Here is a 20,616-nt window from a genome sequence, read left to right as displayed (position 1 = left end):
TCTCCCCATACATAATACAAAAGTTTCGAGATGCATCAGCTGCCTGGCCGTCTATTAAACCGGAACAGAACAAAATGTCGCAGTAGTTGGCCGTTTTTCTACATGCGACTATTTTGGAACGAGAAGCAAAGGGAATTATGTTCAAAGTTCCATTAGATTGATAACTTCAGCAGATAGCAGAATTGCGTTTTAAAAATGTAGGAGTGAATGTATTTGAACTCACGACGTTTTGTCTAAGGTGTACTTCACTTACCGTTACACTACTAGCTGGAGAGTAGCTACAGCGCCGGCCGGAGTGGCCGTACAGTTCTAGGCGCTGCAGTCTGGAACCGAGCAACCGCTACAGTCGCAGGTTCGAATCCTGCCTCTGGCATGTATGTGTGTGATTTCCTTAGGTTAGTTAGGGTTACTTAGTTCTAGGTTCTAGGCGACTGATGATCTCAGAAGTTAAATCGCATAGTGCTCAGAGCCATTTGAACCAACCAGAATGCAACAACAATTCCTCCAGAACTTCCGCATTCCACAGTGTTGTGAGATAATACATACGGCCGGATGTAGACGTCTGAGAGGCAGACAGTTACAGCTTTTCTTTTGCACTGCACGACCTTTTCATCAAACAGATAGCGCAATAGAGTAGCTCAAGTGGAAAGGAACACTTTCTATTTAAATTTCTGCATCCTACACTGTTGGCAGTTCTGTGTAAGTGGCAGTTACGTGATTTTATTTTGGTGATTACAAAATAGTGTCGAATGTATGCACTGGGTAGCCGAGGCAGCTAGTTCATGGCTATTCGGTCAACCAAGTAAATGAATGTACTGAACATGCTGCAAACCACTACAGGGAGCCTGTGTGTCAGAATGCTCATCCAGTGTGGCGCCACGGCGTTACAATAGGAAATGAGACAATGAGAGGAGGATGTGATGGTCTATTGGATAGCTGGTGGATTCTCATACTCGTGATCTGGTGTCAATTCCAACTTCTGACGATGATTTTTGATAGGGAGAGACATATTCTATTCTCTTCTGGCTCCGGCAAGTGAAGAAGGTATAATAGCATTGTGGTCTGAAATTCACATTAAACATGATATTCCTTCTGTATCAAGTAGACATTAGGTTGAACGACGATAAATTCAGGAGTGGCAACATGTAGAAAATCTGTCACCAGTAACCCTTCTTATACTAGTTATTTATTTCTAGTGACGAAACAAACGATATGTAGGGTCACAGGACACTTATTCCAGCTTTTATTTGAGCTTCTATATGTTGATAAAACGGTTCTGAACTGGCAATGCAACTCAGACCGCCCTTAACGTGGATGGGTGGTGGTGGTGGTTAGTGTTTAACGTCCTGTCGACAACGAGGTCATTAGAGACGGAGTGCAAGCTCGGGTTAGGGAAGGATTGGGAAGGAAATCGGCCGTGCCCTTTCAAAGGAACCATCCCGGCATTTGCCTGAAACGATTTAGGGAAATCACGGAAAACCTAAATCAGGATGGCTGGAGGTGGGGTTGAACCGTCGTCCTCCCGAATGCGAGTCCAGTGTGCTAACCACTGCGCCACCTCGCTCGGTCCTTAACGTGGAATTTGATCCCTTCGTGACAATACAGCTCGACTACAATTTGTTGTTTCTTCAAAACTGCAAATTCCTCAAAATCTCCACATATTGCGCGTGAATAGGTTCGAATCCTGGCCCGGCACTAAAGTTTTCATTATTTATTATCAAGTTCTAGTATGAGAACGCCTATCTGCTGGTGGATAATAATTTTTATTTTTAATGTATTTTCATTCGTTGTCAACACTAACGATATCTGACGTTTTTGTCTCCCAGTGAGACACAGAACTAATTGCGAGATCACTGTAAGTCCTAGGATGTTATTCCGAGCTGCCGGTGGAGAAAAATTCGGTAGCTGACGTCTCTTTGTGTGTAGTCAACAACGATATGTGTGGGGGTCGATTACCAGTCAGCACTGAACTCTTCGTCATATTATTTCTGGTTCAAACATGCTCACATGTCGCTGCTCGTGTAACAAACCAAAATTTAACGTTAGTTTTCTCTAGAATATAACAGCGATAGGTGCCAGGTTGGAGTCCTGGGAAGGAAAACATTAGTGTTTCGTCTCGTCATTTCAGTTAAAACATCTTGCTACTGCCGAGAAAATCCGATATGTTAGAGTTGATTGTGCTTTGATAACAATCCGATTAGGTTCTGGGTTCGAATCCCTGTTCAACACAAAGCCTTACCTCACGGCATTTCAAGTAAGTTACTTGTGAAGAAGAAATATTTAACATCTCTCGTAGTTCGTTAATAGGGACAATAGATGCTGGGTAGGAATTCGCGTCCGTTAAAAATGTTTACGATATGTAATTTAAAGTTGATATATACTAACTGATACTGTCTAAAATCGAGGTATATCACTCTCTGTATGTCTAGTCAGGAATGACTGTTAGTTTCCGTCAGTCACGAAATCTTTGCTTAGTCTGCATGACCTGGGTTTGAATCCATATGCAGAACGAAACGGTTCGTCGTGTCATTTGAAGTTCATACATATTCTCAACTAGCTGCCCGTGAAAAACTTAAATTTTTAATGTCATTTTGTGTTAAATAATAAGTACGGTATGTTACTTTGAAGAGGAAATCATGAATACGACGAACTTACTACGTGCATTACCTATCTGACGTAATAATGGGAGTGGTAACATTTCAGGTATGTCATTTATTGTAATAAATGTGAGCTTACGAGCCGTAAGAACTGTCTTATCTGTGATAAGGTGTTCCCTGATATTAGTAGTATCTTGGTATTACTTTACATCTTGAGTTATTTGCGATACAGAGCAGAGTTTTCTAGTGGTGATTTGTTGGAACCATTTTCAATTGTCAAACGACTGTACCGAGGAGCGATTAGAGGACCTGCTAGACAGTTGGGTTATGAGGGTTGTATGCGAATCAGGCGAAATGCAATTCATGTCGTTCGGATACTTTTGAGCACGATTGTACATATACAATAGGTCTCCAACAATAATACCTCGCTTCCGAAGGTTGCATACCGTTTGTCTCGTTACAACGCATGCTGAGCGGTCAGATGCAAGGTGCCGTGCGGTACTAAGGTGGTACTGTAGTGCCCTTACATTCAAATAGCGATCCTCTGTTTGTGATATTACGCTTAGTCGGCCCTGCCTTGGTCTCTTGTGTTTCATTCTCTATAAATTGTTGCCACAACCAAGAAACAACAGAAAGATCAAGCCATCAGGCCTCACCAGTTTGCTACTGTCCTGCTTCCATCCTTCTTAAAGCCCTCCAACGTAGAAAGTCGTTTGTGCGTCTTCCTTTGTGCCTTACTACACCGTCGGTGACTGTATACACAGCGATTGTAGGTGTGAGACTACCCAGCAGACACTATCCCGTTTGGTAGGTAACCTGATGTTATCTTTCACGCGGTTGTCTGTCGGCCGGAATGCCATTTCCCTTTCAGAACACGATTGTACGGACATCTGTTGACAGTTTGTATGATTATACGGTAAATTAGACACAAGACGGGGAAGTAGTGGTTCGTTGCTTTGATTTTGGACACCATTATAGCTAGATGTGTACATAGTATAGAAGAGTATAGTTTTATCAGATTATTCGGCAATGATGGGATGTAATATCTCCATAGTCTAACTTTAAAAAAGAATTTTAGGACCTAAAACGGTTTACAAAACAATGTGCTGTATACGTGCATATGTAGATGACTGTCGCAAACAAATCAGTACGGGAAATTCTAGCGAGACTAAGTCTGAGAATGCAAGGAACAACTACGGATCTGTTCCAGACCGTCTGGTTGGTTGCTATATAGAATAAATTATTCTCTCCTGATTCGTATTGGAGATAGTGTTTGTCAAACAGACTTACTAAAATTACTGAATATGTTAATCTAAGATCGTTACACAATTTGTCTACTTTACATGAATCATACTAGCTCTGATGGAATTGATGTGTCGTCTTTTCCGATTACGACTCCCAAAATTCGAATACATCATATATTTTTAGCTGTATGTGTACATATTGTCGAAGACTGAAATCTTAGTCGATTATTCGATAGTGGTAATATGCAATATCTTGTTACCCTACTCAAAAAGAAGACAATCAGGACATATATTGGTTTATAAAAATTTGCTGATACCTGGAGCTTTAACGTGGAAATCGATTACACAGAAGATCTGTACTGGTAGGCGAACTAATCGTGGAATTCAGAGTTACTCAGCCGCATGACTGAAATCATCTCATCTGCCCACGTTGCTTCCTACAGAACCAAGACTGGGAGCCTAGCATTCTTATGTTCTCACAACTATTGTTGATAGAAACATCGTCTTTCCAGACGTGTCACGGTTCAAATACACAGTTCAAATGTTCATCTGTTTGTCGTTCTTACGGCGAGCGGGAGATCTCTCGGCCAGCAATGTCGGGCACCAAAAGCAGCTTTCTCAGCAATAGGTGGACATTGCATCCTCGATGATCAGCATTCGCGCTGCACGCCTACTTACATGGGAGCCTGAGGGGGCTGCTCTACCCTCCAGTAGGCGACATCATTCTCGCTGGGTTTGTCGTGGACACTGGACGACTCTCTCCAGAGGTGTGCTACAAATACATTACCTTTTTTTTTTTTTGCAGGCGTCATAATTTTACTATGACTTCACATACTCTAATAATGTGGTATTTCTTATACAATATCTTTGGCTTATGGAATTCTAAATGACGTCTCTGTTTCTACCAACTTGTTCCTTTCTAACACTCTGACGTCACACAGTAGTACTGCACTGGTATCATAGGAACGATTTATAAATCGGGACCAAAACTGAGATCATGACGTTCACACGGCGAGATGTTGATATACAGGGTGGTGCATTGATCGTGACCGGGCCAAATATCTCACGAAATAAGCGTCAAACGAAAAAACTACAAAGAACGAAACTTGTCTAGCTTCAAGGAGGAAACCAGATGGCGCTATGGTTGGCCCGCTGGATGGCGCTGCCACAGGTCAAACGGATATCAACTGCGTTTCTTTAAAAATAGGAACCCGCATTTTTATTACATATTCGTGTAGTACCTAAAGAAATATGAATGTTTTCGTTGGAGCACTTTTTTTGCTTTGTGATAGATGGCGCTGTAATAGTCACAAACATATGCCGCATAATTTTAGACGAACAGTTGGTAACACGTAGGTTTTTTAAATTAAAATACAGAACGTAGGTACGTTCGAACATTTTATTTCGGTTGTTCCAACGTGAAACATGTACCTTTGTGAACTTACCTTTTCTGAGAAGGCATGCTGTTACAGCGTGATTACCTGTAAATACCACATTAATCCAATAAATGCTCGAAATGATGTCTGTCAATCTCAATACATTTGGCAATACGTGTAACGACATTCCTCTCAACAGCGAGTAGTTCGCCTACCGTAATGTTCGCACATGCATTGACAATGCGCTGACGCATGTTGTCAGGCGTTGTCGCTGGATCACGATAGCAAATATCCTTCAACTTTCCCCACTGAAAGAAATCCGGGGACGTCACATCCGGTGAACGTGCGGGCCATGGTATGGTGCTTCGACGACCAATCCACCTGTCATGAAATACACTATTCAATACCGCTTCAACCGCACGCGAGCTATGTCCCGGACATCTATCATGTTGGAAGTACATCGCCATTCTTGTAGTAACATCGGTAGAACATTACGTAGGAAATCAGCATACATTGTACCATTTAGATTGCCATCGATAAAATGGGGGACAATTATCCTTCCTCCCGTAACGCCGCAACATACATTAAACCCCCAACGTCGCAGATGTTCCACTTTTCCGTTGCCTAATAGTGCATATTATGCCGGTTTACGTTACCGCTGTTGGTGAATGACGCTTCGTCGCTAAATAGAACGCATGCAAAAAATCTGTCATTGTCCCGTAATTTCTCTTGTGCCCAGTGGCAGAACAGTACTCGACGTTCAAAGTCGTCGCCATGCAATTCCTGGTGCATAGAAATATGATACGGGTGAAATCGCTGTTGATGTAGCATTCTCAACACCGATGTTTTTGAGATTCCCGATTGTCGAGCAATTTGTCTCCTACTGATCTGCGGATTAGCCGCGACAGCAGCTAAAACACCTACTTGGGCATCATCATTTGTTGCAGGTCGTGGTTGACGTTTCACACGTGGCCTAACACTTCCTGTTTCCTTAAATAACGTAACTATCTGGCGAACGGTCCCGTCACTTGGATGATGTCCAGGATACCGAGCAGCATACACAGCACACGCCCGTTGGGCATTTTGATCGCAATAGCCATACATCAACACGATATCGACCCTTTCCGCAATTGGTAAATGGTCGATTTTAAGACGGGTAATGTATCACCAAGCAAATACCGTGAGCACTGGCGGAATCTTACGTGATACCACGTACTTATATGTTTGTGACTATTACAGCGCCATTTACCACAAAGCGAAAAAAGTGGTTCAACTAAAACATTCACATCCTTTACGTACTAGGCGAATATGTAATAAAAATGGGTTCCTATTTTAAAAAATGCAGTTTATATCCGTTTGACCTATGGCAGCGCCATTTGGCGGGCCAACCATAGCGCCATCTGGTTTCCCCCTTTCAGTCTAGAAGTGTTTCGTTCTTTGTAGTTTTTTCGTTTGATGCTTATTTCGTGAGATATTTGGCCGGGTCACTATCAATGGACCACCCCGTATAAAACACGTATGTAACAGAATACAGCTTGCAAAAGTGTGTAAAATACGTAAAACTGGGGAAACTACAAAAAATATGAGAAAATACGTAAAAATGTATCTGTCTGATTGTGTTCTCTGCTGGTGTCACGTAATATTGGTATTAACAAATAGAATCCAAGAGAGGTGCCTTAACGTAATTTTTTATTAACAAATAGACACTGCCTGATGCTCTCCCTATGCCGTCCAGCTGCAGAGTAACCCCTCCCACACTAGTGTACAGTTATGAAAATGAAGTTGTGGAGTGGGTGCATGATCCTCATTGCTCCAGAGGGAAGGGTGGGAGTGGGAGAGTGAGAGGAGGGGAGCGGCTGGTGAGTCCCTTGGGTGACTTTGATCAGTTCCAAGTGGTTCCCTGGGTGAGAGGGAGTGGGGGAATCAAGGAGCCCAAGTAGGTAAACCTGATACGGAAAGTGTAACATGATACCTGATGCAGTAAGATCGTTATCTCGCCATGAATACCAACAGCATTGTATTTGGAGAATGTTCTTGAGGCTTAACACCTGTATATTCAACTCTTGTTATTTGGGTGTAAATACCTTTAGTTTTTTGAGCGGTATTAAGTGGACTACCGCCTGTTTGCTTAATATTCTGGTTATTAACTTGGGTTGTGTTGATTATTGTAAAGTGTCTTTTGGAGTGAGGTGTAAAACTCTAGATCTGGTTGTTATTCATTAATTTCTTTCAAAGTGTTATTTGTCCTTGCTATCTCCAGCACGTTCCACATCCCATCCCGATTCCAGTAGCGTTTCAGTGGCCATGTATTATCATACAGAAAAATCATTCCATAACAGTTATTTACAATGGTCATATTTCTGCACTGAATTTGTACAGAAGTCGAATTCTAACTAATACTCGAATTATTAGATATAATTAAGAAATTGACCAATAGAATAGAAGGAGTTGGCCACCAATAAATCTTTTAGGCTCCTATAAACTAAACTTTTTTGTATTATACTCTTTATGGCTTTTGGTAGAAATCAGTGTATCTGAATGACAGACTCCTTTCTGGACCATAGTAACTGATTTTAAATCTTTGTGAAAGTTATTCATATTTCTGGTGCTGATTTCATGAACTGCATTGTTGGCTTGAAAAGGAGATATATTTTTAATAGAGAATTTAATTAAGTTGTAAATGTACTGAGAAGTAGCATTTTCTGTTTTTAATTCCCTCGATATGTTGGCAAAAATACTTGTTCAAAACCGGTGGTAGGCAGAAAACATCTTCCGAGATTGTCCTAAATGCTTTCTCCGAAAATTATTTCGAGCAGTTAGTCCACGAACCCACGCGAATTGTAAATGGTTGCGAAAACACACTTGACCTCTTAGCCACAAACAATCCAGAGCTAATAGAGAGCATCATAACTGATACAGGGTTTAGTGATCACAAGGTCGTTGTAGCTAGGCTCAATACCGTTTCTTCCAAATCCACCAGAAACAAATGCAAAATAATTTTATTTAAAAAAGCGGATAAAGTGTCACTAGAAGCCTTCCTAAGAGACAATCTCCATTCCTTCCGAACTGACTATGGAAATGTAGACGAGATGTGGCTCAAATTCAAAGATATAGTAGCAACAGGAATTGAGAGATTCATACCTCATAAATTGGTAAGAGATGGAACTGATCCCCCATGGTACACAAAACAGGTCCGAACGCTGTTGCAGAGGCAACGGAAAAAGCATGCGAAGTTCAGAAGAACGCGAAATCTCGATGATTGGCTAAAATTTACAGACGCGCGAAGTTTGGCACGGACTTCAATGCGAGATGCCTTTAATAGGTTCCACAACGAAACATTGTCTCGAAATTTGGTAGAAAATCCGAAGAAATTCTGGTCGTATGTAAAGTACACAAGTGGCAAGACGCAGTCAATACCTTCGCTGCGCAGTGCCGATGGTACTGTTACCGACGACTGTGCCGCTAAAGCGGAGTTATTGAACGCAGTTTTTCGAGATTCCTTCACCAGGAAAGACGAATGGAATATTCCAGAATTTGAAACACGAACAGCTGCTAGCATGAGTTTCTCAGAAGTAGATACCTTAGGGGTTGCGAAGCAACTAAAATCGCTTGATACGGGCAAGTCTTCAGGTCCAGATTGTAAACCGATTAGATTCCTTTCAGATTACGCTGATACAATAGCACCCTACTTAGCAATCATATAAAACCGCTCGCTCACCGATAGTTCTGTACCTACCGATTCGAAAATTGCGCAGGTCGCACCAGTGTCTAAGAAGGGTAGTAGGAGTAATCCATCGAACTACAGGCCTATATCATTGACGTCGGTTTGCGGTAGGGTTTTGGAGCATATACTGTATTCAAACATTATGAATCACCTCGAAGGGAACGATCTATTGATACGTAATCAGCATGGTTTCAGAAAACATCGTTCTTGTGCAACGCAGCTAGCTCTTTATTCACACGAAGTAATGGCCGCTATCGACAGGGGTTCTCAGGTTGATTCCGTATTTCTGGATTTCCGTGAAGCTTTTGACACCGTTCCTCACAAGCGACTTCTAATCAAGCTGCGGGCCTATGGGGTATCGTCTCAGTTGTGCGACTGGATTCGTGATTTCCTGTCAGGAAGGTCGCAGTTCGTAGTAATAGACGGCAAATCATCGAGTAAAACTGAAATGATATCAGGTGTTCCCCAGGGAAGCGTCCTGGGACCTCTGCTGTTCCTGATCTATATAAATGACCGGGATGACAATCTGAGCAGTTCTCTCAGGTTGTTCGCAGATGATGCTGTAATTTACCGTCTAGTAAGGTCATCCGAAGACAAGTATCAGTTGCAAAGCGATTTTGAAAAGATTGCTGTATGGTGTGGCAGGTGGCAGTTGACGCTAAATAACGAAAAGTGTGAGGTGATCCACATGAGTTCCAAAAGAAATCCGTTGGAATTCGATTACTCGATAAATAGTACAATTCTCAAGGCTGTCAATTTAACTAAGTACCTGGGTGTCAAAATCACGAACAACTTCAGTTGGAAAGGCCACATAGATAATATTGTGGGGAAGGCGAGCCAAAGGTAGCGTTTCTTTGGCAGGACACTTAGAAGATTCAACAAGTCCACTAAAGAGACAGCTTACACTACACTCGTTCGTCCTCTGTTAGAATATTGCTGCGCGGTGTGGGATCCTTATCAGGTGGGATTGACGGAGGACATCGAAAGGGTGCAAAAAAGGGCAGCTCGTTTTGTATTATCACGTAATAGGGAGAGAGTGTGGCAAATATGATACGCGAGTTGGGATGGAAGTCATTAAAGCAAAGACGTTTTTCGTCGCGGCGAGATCTATTTACGAAATTTCAGTCACCAACTTTCTCTTCCGAATGCGAAAATATATTGTTGAGCCCAACCTACATAGGTAGGAATGATCATCAAAATAAAATAAGAGAAATCAGAGCTCGAACAGAAAGGTTAAGGTGTTCGTTTTTCCCGCGCGCTGTTCGGGAGTGGAATGGTAGAGAGATAGTATGATTGTGGTTCGATGAACCCTCTGCCAAGCACTTAAATGTGAATTGCAGAGTTGTCATGTAGATGTAGATGTAGATGTAATACGCCGTGAAACAAATCTCAGAATCACCTTCTTTAAACTGTTAAGAGAACTCGTGTCTAAGATATAAAAGGAGCAGTAAGTGTTGTAATCAATTAGTGCCAAAAAAGTTAGTCATAGCCAAACTCCTTTGTTATAATTCCTGAAACTTAACCACTTTGCAAACTCTACATTCTCTGTGGTTGGCTCTGAGCACTATTGGACTTAACTGCTGTGGTCATCAGTCCCCTAGAACTTAGAACTACTTAAACCTAACTAACCTAAGGACATGACACACATCCATGCCCGAGGCAGGATTCGAACCTGCGACCGTAGCGGTTGCGCGGTTCCACACTGTAGCGCCTAGAACCGCTCGGCCACTCCGGCCGGCTACATTCTGTGAATTCCGTCGTTATATTCTGACATCTCTGAAGCGTAATTGTCTCTATCGCGCCATAATGCCACTTCAAACTAAAACATAATTCTGCTAACTGTGTAAATGCTCTGACGCATGTTTTCAAATTTAATACCATATTTCTTGCTTTGTTTTAAGTGTGAGTCGGGAATCGTTGTGGTAATCATCTCAATGTGTGCGGTAAACCACCCAAAAGAAGACTTCTTCGTTGACCCATTATGGACCGTGGGACAAGGGCTGGCATGTATTTCTTGATGCAATAATTTACCAACAGCCGTATGTATTTTAGAAATTTATTTTATGAACTTCTTATGTGCTACCAGTTTCGGCATTACACTGATGCCATCTTCAGGCCCCACACGTCATAGTCGTAAAAACGCTATACATGGAAGGAGCCATATAACTTGATCTGTGAATCAAATTTTTATGCAACAGCATGAAGATGGCATCAATGTAATACCGAAACTGGTAGCGCATAAGAAGTTCATAAAATTAATTTTACAATACATACGGCTGATGGTAAATTATTGTATGAAGAAAAACAAACTAAGACTGGCCCCGAATACCAGCCCACCGTCGCGGGGTGGAACTAGGCTGCTGAAGGTCACTCGTTCAGTTCCTCTTGCCTCTTACCATTTTACCTGTCACGCTATTACAGTGCCATGACCTGTACTGGTTGCATGCCTACACAATTCGCTATTTGATTATGACTAATTGCTTTATTCCTTGAAGTAATTTTCAGTTCCTTGCAGCTCTTAATTTAATAGAAAATAATTCTTAAGGCAGTCGCGATTCTTAGCTTCATTTACCAAGAATGAAAGATTAATTTACTATGTCTACATCATCTACATCTAAGTGACTACTCCTCAGTTCACACGTGAGTGCCTGGCAGAGGGTTTGTCAAATCACTTCCAGACTACATCTCTACCATACCATTCTCGAACAGTACGTGGGAAATATGAACACTTAAATCTTTCCGTATGAGCTCGGATTTCTCTTACTTTATTGTGATGATCATTTCTTCGTGTTAAGACTGGCATTAAGTATTTCGCGTTCAGAAGAGAAAATTTCTGATTGAAATTTTGTGAAAAGATCTCCTGCATGGAAAAAGTCTTTGTTTTCATGACTGACACCCCAGTTCGCTTATCACATCCGTGAGACTCTCCCCCCTATTTCGCGATAGTACAAAATGAGCTTCCCTTCTTTGGACTTTTTCCGTGTCCTCTGTCAATCCTATGTGGTAAGGATCCATGTTGTTGTTGAAGTCTTCAGTCCAAAGACTGGTTTGATGCCATTCTCGATGCTACTGTATCCCTTACGAGCCTCTTTATCTCCGAATAACTACTGCAACCTACATCCTTCTGAATCTGGTTACTATATTCATCTCTTGGTCTCCTTCTATGGTTTTTACCCCCAACGCTTTCTTCCAATACTGAATTGGTGATCTCTTGAGGTCTCAAAAAGTTTACTATCAACCGATCCCTTCTTTTGATCAAATTGTGCCGCAAATTTCTTGTCTCCCCAATTCCATTCAGTTCCTCCTCATTAGCTAAGTGATCTATCCATCTAATCTTCAACATTCTTCTCTAGCACCACATTTTGAAAGCTTCTATTATATTTTTGTCTAAACTATTTATCGTCCATGTTTCACTTCCATACATGCCTGCACTTCCTTTACAAATACCTATCTATATTTTATGTTAACAAATTTCTCTTCTTCAAAAATGCTTTTTTTGCCATTGCTAGTCTAGATTTTACGTCTTCCCTATTTCGGCCATCATCAGTTATTTTGCTACCCAAATAACAAAAACAAAAGAAAACAAAAAAGAAAAAACATTCATCTACTACTTTAAGTGTCTTTTTTCCTGATTTAATTCGGCTAAATTCGATTATATCTGTTTCGCTTTTATTGATGTGCAGCTAATATCCTCCTTTCAAGAAACTGTCCATTCCGTTCAACTGTTCTTCCAAGTCCTTTGGTATTTCTGACAGAACTACAGTGTCATCGGCAGACGTCGGAGTTTTTATTTCTTCTCCGAGCTGTAATTGTCATCCCAAATTTTTCTTTGGTTTTCTTTACTGTTTGTTCAATGTACAGACTGAATAATATCAGGGATAGGCTACAAGCCTTTTTTCGACTTAGCCTATTCAGAGCTCTGTCAGATTCTTCTCGCAGTATTGTATCTCCCATTTGATCTTCATCTACTTCCACTTCCTTTTCAATTAAATTGGCTTCAACTGCATGTCCCTTGTGTAACCCCTCTACATACTCGTTTGCATTTTCTGTAAATCTAATTTTTTTAATGAATAAAATGTTCTCGGGTTTCCAAAAATGGCCAAGGAGTGCTTGGCCGAAAGTTCGTGTAGTTTTAACCAATTGACGCAGTTGGAAACCCGAGAACATTTTATTCAATGTTATCGCCGCGAGACTCTACATTCATAATATTTTTAATGTTTGTATTCCCTTTCGCTTGCTTCATTTGCTGTATTTTTACATTTTCTCCTTTCATCGAGTAAATGCAGTATTGAGTTATCCAAGGATTTCTACTTGATCTTGTCCTTTTACTTATTTGCTGCCTTCAATTTTTCATCTCTTAAAGCTGCCAATTCCTTTACCCCGTTTAGCCAACCGTTGTCTAGAGCCCCATTTGAAACTCTCAACAACCTCTGGTTCCAGGTGCAATCTCTTCAATTTCCTATCTTTTTGCAGTTTCTACAGTTTTAATCTACATTTTATAAACAATAAATTGCGTCAGAATTCGTATCTCCGACTTGAAACTTCTTAAAATTTAAAATATGGTTCCTAAATCGCTGTATTACCATTATATAACCAATATGAAACCGTCCGGTGTATCCAGGTCTGTTCCATGTACATAACCTTCTTTTATGATTCTTAAACCAAGTGCTAGCTATGATTAAATTATGCTCTGTGCAAAATTCTATCAGGTAGCTTCCTCTTTCATTCCATTCCCAGAATCCATATTCACGTGCTATTTTTCCTTAGCTTCCTTTTCTTATTGCCGAATTACAGTCTCCCATCACAATTAAATTTTCGTCTCATTCAACTATCTGAATAATTTCTTTCATTTCATCATACATTTCTTCAATCTCTTCATCACCTGAGGAGCTAGTTGGCATATAAACTTGTACTACTGTAGTAGGCATGGGCTTCGTGCCTATCTTCGCTACGATAATGCGTTCACTATGCTGTTCATAGTTAGTTACCCGCATTCCTATTTTTTATATTCGTTATGAAGTCCACTTCTGCATTACCCCCATTTGATTTTCCATTTATAACCCTGAATTCACCCGACCAGAAGTCCTGCTGCTCTTGCCACCAAACTTTACTAATTCTCACTACATCTGACTTCAACCTATCTATTTCGCTTCCTAAGTTTTCTAATCTACCTGCCCAATAAAGGGGAGTTGGAACGCCCTATCCCCGACAATGTTAAATTTAGTGACTTGGCTTCCCTGTATTTCAGGAACTACTGTAGCCATTGACATGAAACTTTACAGGACATTAAACTGTATGTTCTGAGTCTACTGAACTACAGTAATTGCATTTCAGCCACTGCTTTCGAAAATACAATTTTTAATTACACAATTAAAATTTTGTATACTTTTTTGTACTTTTTCCTAAGTAATTTTAACTATACATAACATTATGTTCTTCTTTTAGTTCAGTAGACTCAGGATATGTAAGTTATTACTTCCTGAAAATCTGAATACTCTACTCGAAGTGGTTTTTGGGATTTAGGGAAAATGCAATAGAAAATGTAAATTTTCAGGAACGGCTTCTGTATCTCACTTAATATATGCTTAATTTTTTTTATTTTTAGTCACTCAGAAGCACCATGCACCATATTGTATATCATCCTCTTGATTTTTTCCAAGTTTTTTCTTCTTTTCTTCTTTCTGGACTCGTTAGTGCCGAACTGTGCTGCATACTCTGCATTATCAATGCGAACCTTGTCCATCCGTTCAAGTTCTCTGAGGCAGTTTGCTCCAGGATTAATTCCCATACGCTGTAGCACTTTCACCCTACCAGTGGTGCCATCATTAAAATAAATAACAGCACCTCTGACCCCCCACTTTAGTGTCTTCATTCCTACAAAAAAAATTTTTGGTAAGCGAGTCCATATAAGAGTACTGTACGACTAATTGGGATTTTGAGTCTGATCATGCAGACACTCCTTCAGTAATTCAGGATTTGCAATGTCTCTGTAAATAGTTTTTGTGATATCCATGACTGGTGATGGGATGGGATGTTTATGAATGTATGAACTCTTTGAGTACTGGGCATTGCGGTACTTGCACCTTGAGTCAGGTCCAGGAGGGCAAAGGTGGTGACTGGTTTTCTCACCAGTTGACAGTCTGTGGAAGAAGGTAGCCCATACTGCCTGCTTCATTTCCAACAAATGCTCAGTATTATTTCTAATGACCATCCCATAATACTGCTGTAATTTATTAATCATTTTGTCTGTCAGCCTGCCTGTTATGGCTTAGTAACACTACTGGGAAAATCATTGATGTATATCAGGAATACTATCGGTTCTAATATGCTACCTTGTGGAACCCCTATATCAATGTATTTTGGTTCTGGTAAGTGTTTTACTAAATGTTTGGACCTATTTGAAGTATGTGTTATCTCTACTCTTTGTACTCCATCTGTTAGGTATGGTCGAAACCAGTCATTAGCTACTCCTCTTATTCCTAATGCTTCTAATTTATTTAATAGAATCTTGTGGTCGACTGTATCAAACACGTTAGAAAGATCCAAAAATATGCCTGTGACACACTCATCTTTATCAAGAGCATCAAGTACAACTTTTGTTAATTCTACTATGGCTGACTCCGTATTTTTGCCACTTCGGAAACGAAACTGTGATTCGCTTAAAAGATTGTATTTAATCAGGTAATTCATTAATCTGTCTTTCATAATTGCTTATATTATTTTTGAGAATGCTGACAGCAGGGAAATGAGCCGGTAATTTTCTATGCCTTCTGCATTACCTTTCTTAAGCAAAGGTACAACTCTTGCCTGTTTGAACTGCTCTGGAAATGTCCCTGATGTGAAAGATTCATTTATTGTATTTGTTAAGGGGCCTTGTATAATCCCTGTGCATTTTTTTCAGTACACACATTGGTACTTCATCTAAGCCTACTGACTTTTGATTTGTTAGTTTTTGAATTGTTTTACTGACTTCATTCTCTGTGGTTGGAAGTGACATCATTGTATTTAGTGCAACATTATTTACAAAAAAATGGTTCAAATGGCTCTGAGCACTATGGGACTTTACATCTATGGTCATCAGTCCCCTAGAACTTAGAACTACTTAAACCTAACTAACCTAAGGACACCACACAACACCCAGTCATCACGAGGCAGAGAAAATCCCTGACCCCGCCGGGAATCGAACCCGGGAAGCCGGGCGTGGGAAGCGAGAACGCTACCGCACGACCACGAGCTGCGGACATTATTATTTACAGGTGTTATATTTGTTCTGAGGAATTTTTACTGTAACTTCTCTGCAATACTTGAAAATACTGCAAGTTTACCATTTTGATTGGTATCTCAAACATGAAAATTGCGTTGTGGCATTTGACATAAACTTTGGGCTAGTTTGTGTGCTCTTCTCCCCTTAAAAAGTTGCTTGTTCAGTGTTGTTTTCGTTTATACTTCATTTAGGACTACGATGAAATTTCAGCTGCCTACTTAGCATGATATCAGCGTCTTGTACAGTTATAGACCAATTTAGATGTAGAATTAGGAATGTGGCAATCAGTTACTAATAGTAATCAAAGCGAACTCGGTCCCTGGTTAGAAGCCCGCCACCGCTTAAATTTTGATTAATAATCAACAATGGCCGCAGAAGACTTCCGGCGTAGGAAGTCACCCTCCCTCATTCGGCCAACAGCCTTGTCGAAGAGGGCGGAGGAGCGGACAGAGGTTCAGAGCACTCTCTTGTCTTTGGGGTGGGAAACTGCCCCTAAAAGCGAAAGGATCAGCAATGATGAACGGCAAGAGGTTGCGAGGCGTATATCCGCAGGACATGTGGCCTATAACTGAAGAAGTGTCATGACGATCTCTTCATTAGCAAAAGATTCCGAAATAGTCCCCTATTCGGATCTCCGGTAGGGGACTGCCAAAGGGGAGGTGACCATGAGAAAAAGATTGAATAACCAATGGGTGGAAAACGTTCTACAAGTCGGGGCGTAGAAAGTCAGAAGCCTGAACGTGATAGCGAAGCTAGAAATTATGAAATGGGAAATTCAAAGGCTCAGACTAGATATAGTAGGAGTCAGTGATGTGAAATGGAAGGAAGACAGGGATTTATGGACAGATGAGTAAAGGGTAACATCAGCAGCAGCAGAAAATGGTACAACGGCAATAGGATTTTAATGAATAGGAAAAAAGGGCAGAGAGTCTGTTACCGTGAACAGTTCAGTGATAGCGCTGCTTTCATCACAACAGACAGCAATCCAACATGAACAACTATAGTTCAGATATATATGCCGACGTCGCAAGCCGAAGATGAAGAGATAGAGAAAGTATATGAGGATATTGAAAGGGTATTACAATACGTAAAGGGAGATGAAAATCTAATAGTCATGGGTGACTGGAATGCAGTTGCAGAGGAAGGAGCTGAACAAAAGGTTACAGAAGAATATGGGCTTGGGACAAGGAATGACAGAGGAGAAAGACTAACTGAGTTCTGTAATAAATTTCAGCTATTAATAGTCTGTTCAAGAATCACGAGGAGCAGGTACACTTGTAAAAGGCCGGGTGATACGGGGAGATTTCAGTTAGATTACATCATGGTCAGGCAGAAATTCCGAAATCAGGTAGTGGGTTTTAAGGTGTACCCAGGAGCAGATATAAATTCCGATCACAATGCGGTAGTGATGAAGAGTAGGCTGAAGTTTAAGAAATTAGTCAGGAAGAATCAATACGCAAAGAAGTGGATACGGAAGTACTAAGGAATGATGAGATAAGCTTGAAGTTCTCTGAGGCTGTAGATACTGCACTAAGGATTTGCTCAGTAGGCAGAACAATTGAAGGGGAACGGACATCTATAAAATAGGCGATCACGGAAGTTGGAAATAAAATATAGGTGCATAGAAAGTAACTATGGGTAACAGAAGAAATACTTCAGTTGATCGATGAAAGAAGGAAGTACAAAAATGTTGATGTAAAATCAGGAATACAGAATACAAGTCGCTGAGGAATGAAATATATAGGAAGTGCAGGGAAGCTAAGCCGAAATGGCCGCATGGAAAATGTGAGTAAATCTAAAAAGAAATGATTGTCGGAAGGACTGACTCAGCTTAAAGGAAAGTCAAATTAACTGAAATGAGAAGCAAGGGTGGGAACATGAAGAGTGCAATGGGAATTTCACTGTTGAATGCAGAGGAGAGAGGGGATAGGTGGAAAGAGAACACTGAAGGCGTCTACGAGGGGAATAACTTGTGTGATGTGATAGAATAAGAAACAGGAGTCGATTTAGAAGAGATAGGAGATACAATATTAGAATCAGAATTTAAAAGAGCTTTGAAGGACTTCAGATCAAATAAGGCAGAAAGGATAGGTAACATTCGAACAGAATTCCTAAAATAGTCTCCTTTTTGGGTACACCAAGAGAGCCACAGTTCCCCTATGCTGTAGCCATCCACTTACTACCATCATATCAAGGAAATGAAAAAATAACCAATGGGAGCACTTTCTTGATCTGACTCTAAAGGAGCCCCTCCTCCCATAAATTCATTGTAGAGAAGAATAATTGATAAAGAGTCAACTTCGAGCCTTTCTTTGGCCTTCTTATCCAGTCGGTTCACCTTACTTAGTGGTATCACTAGAGGAGGCTATAGTGAAACAGTCATCAGTCAGTCTCTCCATCATCCTCACGAGCTACAACACACCTATTCTTTCAGTGATGTACTGCAGGATCTAAAAAAAGAACAGTTTGCTTCCGAGTGCCTAAATTGACAAATTTGTAACGTTTAAAAATAGGCTAACAAATTCGAGGAATAATGTCTACAATAATGGTTTTTTTATCCAAATATACCTCAAAATTACCTCAGTCGCCTAGCATTTATTTACAATTGATAACTTGCGTTTTTCAAGATAAGTACTAATAATAAATATCAACAGCTGAAATACAGGCGTTCATGCTAGTCAGGACTCCAAAAATTCAACTATTCAAGTAGTAGAGAATTTCTTCGACTGTAAGTACAGTGCAACTTCGTGTCTTTTAGTCTGAAGCGATACGATATGCTGCGCACGGTGACCGAGAAAAAATGCTTTTCACTATCCAGATACAGAAATGTGCTGTAAGCGTTACAAATTACGGAATTACTAGGAGTGGTATGAAAATTATCAGATGGAACAGGTGGCAGATTGGACAGGAAGACAATTATGTGGCGGTGGAGTGGATGGTAGACTGACAAAGAAATTTCTTTTATGGATTTCTGTAGATAAGAAAAGACCGAGATGACGCGTCAGTGGAATGCGTGTGCACAACGTTAGAAAATGTGTGGTTGCAACATGGATGCGTTTATCTGAAGACTGTAATCTATGGAAATGTCTCTAGGAGGTCAGTACCCACGACGCCTGACGATCTTGAGGATGACGATTACATGTAAGAGACTATATGTTATTTATGAACATTTTTCGAACCACTCGTCTCAGAAAACATAGAAACGCTATGTCTTAAAAGGCCCCAGAAATAACTTAAAAGCTTAATTTACTCACCGGGTAGAACATAGAACTAAAATACACCCATAAACGTCTCGTTTAGGGCAGAGGATACAAGTATTATTTTTCTTAGAAATGTTCGAAGTGAACTTCATTGTTAGAGGATAAAGAAGGTGAAGTATTGTCGGCAGTGTGCAGGCTGATGGAGCAGGGCGTGGCGGGCATCATCGGCCCCTCGCAGAGCGCCTCCACAGACATCGTGCGCTCCATCTGCGACCGGCTGCACGTCCCCCAGTTGGTGCTCAACTGGGACCCCAGTCCGCCAACCGCAGCCTCCTACCAGCTCAACCTGCACCCTGACTCTCATCTTCTGTCGCAGGTGAGCCATCAGTACTCATGTGAGCAGATATTCGTTTGAGTCACTCAGTAAGAAAAGTTATGTACAGTTATCGGTATCAAACAATCTATGTAAAAAATATATCTTCTTAGCCAATGTCGGGTTTGACAGGCACGAAGACAAGCAGCAGAAATTCTCGCCATGTGCACGCGGACATAATCTTGCTGAAATGTAAACCCAGGATCGCTTGATATAAAGGGCAACTAAACGGGGCGTATAATTTCGTCGATGTACTACTGCGCTCTAAGGGCGTAGGGGATGACAACGAAAGTGGTCCTGCTATGAAAAGAAGTGACACCCCAGACCATTATTGGTGGTTGTTGGGCCGTATGACGGGTGAAAGTCAGGTCGATATTCCACCCCTGTCAGCAGCGACTCGAGTGGAACTGTCTGTAGTGACGAGTCAGTCACTCTTCGAGCTGAGCCTCCATGCCCAGTGAAGACGTGTCTGGAGTTGCACCAGACTGCAGTGATAACACTGGGATACCAGCCTGACTGTAGCCCGCCATGCGGCCCAACAACCATGGGTGATGGTCTGTGGTCCACTTCTGTTCATAGCAGGACCCTTTTGGTCGTCATCCCCTACACCCTTGCGGCGCAGCGTTACGTCGATGATATTCTATTCCCTTTTATTGCGTTTTTGTGAAGCCGTCCTGCTCTTACATTTTAATAACACAATGGCCGCCCGCATACGGCGAGAGTTTCTCTTGCTTGCCTTAGTGTTTGCCAAACCCTACGTAGGTCAGCAAAGTTTCGGGATGTCTCATCAGTTGAGAACGTTCGGAACATTATTGGCTGGGCCCTCCAACCATCTCAA

The 20,616-nt window shown here is 41.1% G+C and overlaps 1 protein-coding gene across 1 annotated transcript in view; it reads left to right on the top strand.

Annotated features, from left to right (window-relative positions):
- The window catches only part of LOC126456136 (glutamate receptor ionotropic, kainate 2-like), a 293,829-nt gene that overhangs the window by 95,285 nt on the left and 177,928 nt on the right, over positions 1 to 20,616 (top strand). Inside the window, exon 4 of the mRNA XM_050091890.1 lies at positions 19,594 to 19,781. Within this exon, the coding sequence (XP_049947847.1) occupies positions 19,594 to 19,781 (188 nt within the window). The remainder of the gene's footprint in view (positions 1 to 19,593; positions 19,782 to 20,616) is intronic.

The sequence above is a fragment of the Schistocerca serialis genome, chromosome 2 (assembly GCF_023864345.2).
Source record: "Schistocerca serialis cubense isolate TAMUIC-IGC-003099 chromosome 2, iqSchSeri2.2, whole genome shotgun sequence".
Classification (NCBI taxonomy): Eukaryota; Metazoa; Arthropoda; class Insecta; order Orthoptera; family Acrididae; genus Schistocerca; species Schistocerca serialis.
The sequence above is the reverse complement of the archived record's forward strand: the minus strand, read 5'-3'. Positions and strand labels throughout refer to the sequence as shown.